Source organism: Lipophrys pholis, assembly GCF_963383615.2.
Source record: "Lipophrys pholis genome assembly, chromosome: 22".
Classification (NCBI taxonomy): domain Eukaryota; kingdom Metazoa; phylum Chordata; class Actinopteri; order Blenniiformes; family Blenniidae; genus Lipophrys; species Lipophrys pholis.
Genome location: NC_137644.1, coordinates 20,466,741 through 20,470,163, shown reverse-complemented (window position 1 = coordinate 20,470,163; position 3,423 = coordinate 20,466,741). Strand labels below are relative to the sequence as shown.

At 46.7% G+C, this 3,423-nt stretch overlaps 1 protein-coding gene across 1 annotated transcript; it reads left to right on the top strand.

The window, feature by feature from the left end:
- The first annotated feature begins 462 nt into the window (after positions 1-462).
- On the top strand, positions 463-2,783 carry LOC308127334 (fish-egg lectin-like). Its single transcript, XM_080492318.1, has 5 exons — positions 463-556; positions 622-858; positions 955-1,181; positions 2,108-2,235; positions 2,351-2,783. The coding sequence occupies exons 1-5, from the start codon at positions 511-513 to the stop codon at positions 2,490-2,492; spliced, it is 780 nt and encodes a 259-aa protein (XP_080348444.1). The 5' UTR covers positions 463-510; the 3' UTR covers positions 2,493-2,783.
- Positions 2,784-3,423: the final 640 nt, after the last annotated feature.

The window sequence follows — 3,423 nt, the reverse complement described above, 5'->3', positions numbered from 1 at the left end:
GTTGTTGTTGTGTTGTGGCTCTTTGTTGTTGTGTTGTTGTTGTTGTGTTGTGGCTCTTTGTTGTTGTGTTGTGCTGTTGGCCCTTCTGGGCCACCGTACAGTGGTCTCTCTAAAAGTATCTTCTAAACCTTCATGGTTCCTCACGATGACCCAGACCTTCCCCTGGTTGAATCAATCAAAACATTTGGAGCGACAGTTCAAATATCTGTTGTGATGTTTAGAGCGACAGAACAAGACTGATGCTCTGACAAACACACTCCTCTTTGTTCGGGTCGCCACCCTTCAGCTTGTGTTCCTGCTAAATGTGGCGAAGCCGTCACATCAGACACGTCTTTGAAAAGAAAGGCGACAGTGTTTGAACATGAATGAGTACTTCCTCCTCGCCTCCCAGAACAGGGGAGGTTTACCTCAGACAGGCGCGGCTGAGAGTTTATAAGCTGGACGAGCTGCTGGCAGGACGGCAGTCGACCCGGAGGTGAAGCCATCAGGACAGACCAACACTGAGACAGAATGAAAACCTTCCTGCTGCTGATGTGTCACCTGGCCGCCGCTCACGGTGAGTCCAGACTCAACCGGTCCAGGTGGATGTTCTGACGTCTTTGACCTGCTGTGTCCCCGCAGGCTGGACCTGCGGCGAAGCTCCTCGGCTGTACGACGTGGTCCAGGTGGACGCCGGCCACGGTAAGGTGGTGGCGAGGGACCTGAACAACACGCCCTACTTCCTGAGTGGGGCGTCCTGGTACAGACTGGGCTCCGTCAAGCTGAAGCACGTGTCGGTTGGACCTTCGGGGCTGTGGGGGATCGACACCTCCGACCAGGTCGTCAAATACATAGCGGGCGACTTCCAGCAAGTCCGTGGTAACGAGAGTTCAATTAAACTCAGCCTCCTCGTGTTGTAATAATTAACCCGGGCTGCTTTTTTAGCCGAGACTGACTCTTCAGGTGTCTCCTCAGGTCTGTCGCTGCAACATGTGGATGCAGGCGGCGACGGGCAGATTATCGGAATTGAAGCCAACTCCGCCGAGACCTACTGTCTGCCTCGTGGCTCAGCTTTGGCCTTCAACGGCGTGGGAGCTCTGAACTGGACCAAAATGGCCAATAGCTGGTTCAAATACTGCAGCTGCAGCCCGAACAACGGCTGCTGGGGAGTCCAAACCGACTCCGAAGTCAAGTTCTCCAAGGTGAGATGTCTGTTTTCTGCATACCGTTTGGAAAATGTTGTCATATCTTAAGTAGAGCTACACTCGGTAGAGCTCATCTGCTTTGTATGGGACATTCTCTTCCGGTGATGCCGGTGAGACGTTAATTAGTAACGTGCTACTCTGATATGACCACTTTTTTTCAGTAAGGAGTAATCTGACGTGTTACTATTTCCAAATCAGTAATCAGATTAAAGTTACTTGTTCAAGTTACTGCGTTACTGTTTTAGCGTCCCGCAAGACGAGTTTCTTGTCTGCAAAGCCGTTTTATCATTATAAAAAAGTCACAGCAATTAAAGTCACATAGAGCAGGCAGTGCAAATAAATAAAATAGTGCAACAACAGACTACAACTACATCTCTGGGTAAATAAATACCAGTAATAGTAAAACCGTGAGTCAGAAGGTCAAAGGTTAAATATGGAGCAGCAGCGGCAGGAGGAGGGGATCAGCAGAGTTTATGGCAAAACTGGTTGTAATTTTTATGTTGAGAAGATGGGGGGTGTTGTCGGCAGCTGCTGAAAGTAACTGCAAAAGTAACTTGTAATCTAACTTAGTTACTTTTAAACACAAGTAAATGAAGTAACTAAGTTACGTTTTAAAGGAGTAACTAGTAATCAGTAATCGGATCCGTTTTTTAAAGTAACTGTGGCGACACTGTTCTCTTCAGTTTTCTGGGATTCCTTCAGAAACGTTTCACCGTTCACGTCCCGAAATGTAATCGAGTAGTCCTTGGATGATGACAAATCATCCCAGAAAATTTCATGTAATTCAGGTCAATAGCTTTTGCAAAAAGTTGGTCAAATACATACATACACACCAAGAAATGACTAAATACATGCAGATGAAAACATGACCAACTGTTGCTGACGGAGGTTACCATGACAACAGTACATGTTTCTCCTGACAGGGAATAAATTCAAGCACCTGCCTTGGTAATTCCTGGAGGGGAATATCAGGGCTCAACATGAAGATGATGAAGATAGGAACTGATGGAACGGTGTTCGGACTGGCGACAAACGGCTACGCCTACGAAAGGTACTGCGGTACTGCGGTACTGCGGTACTGCGGTACTGCTCACCGTCCTGCAGTTCCACAAGGCCAGACGTGTTTGGAGACTTTTGATTGTAAAACTTTCCTCCTCTCTCAACAGAACTGGGATCTCCAGTGTTTTCCCGGATGGCTCCGGCTGGTCCATCGTCTCTCAGTGCATGAAGGTGAGCCACCTGAGCTACGACCTGGGCCGGCTGTGGCTGGCCACCAACTCCGGTCTGCTGCTCCAGTGCTCACGATGACTCAGCATGGCGGTCTGCTTTCTCCTTCTACACTTTCAGTGACGCGTTGGCGGGTCTATCACATGTATTGATTGTAATGGGAACACAGTGTGATGAGCTCCAGTGAGGTAAACATGTTAGACGGTCTCATGTGGAGGAATCGATCAGAATAAAGGGACGTTTGAGGATCTTGGTAATGATTCACTAATCAACAGCAAATCATCAACACTTGTATGAAGATACATAGAAGTAATTCTTTCTGGGAGCTTGTACTGTCTGCACTTTGTGAGAAGCAATAAAAAGTCGATCACTAACAGCTGGCTAATTCTTTTTTCTTCACGTTATTGATAAGTGATGAAGATGATATTTTTATTTGTTTGGTACTTTTATTTTGACAGTAGCCATAATAACAATCCGTCTGTGCACTGCCATTGTTAATATTTATAGAGTCTTGTTCTCTGTGTGCATGTGTGTGTGATTTCTATACAAAAACAACCTACAGCGCCACCTTGAGGCCTGGCAAGACGACGACATCGTTTTCATCCTCAGGATGACCGTCATGCTTTAGCTGCCTGCTCACACGTGAACACAAAATCTAGAGATTGTAAGTTATGAGTGAAGCGTCGTCATGAAGGAGGCTGAGGTGTCCAGGGTGAGTGTGACTTCACCACCTGAAGATGGAGTCGACTGGACTGATTCTAGATTTATAGAGACTCTCATGTGTTCATGACTGATTCTTTCAGGGTCTGACTCTTCTGGGTTCAAAGAATCCTAAAGCTTTAGGGGGGATGTCTCTTACTTTGGAACACGTCTGTCATGAAAAGCTTCTCGCTGTAAAATAACTTGAGGTGACGTCTGCCTGACGGGAAGTTTGTGAGTTTTGACGAAGAGTTGAAGTGAAGTTCAGAGTGCTTCCTCAGTTAATCAGTTGAGGGACACAAGACAAACACAA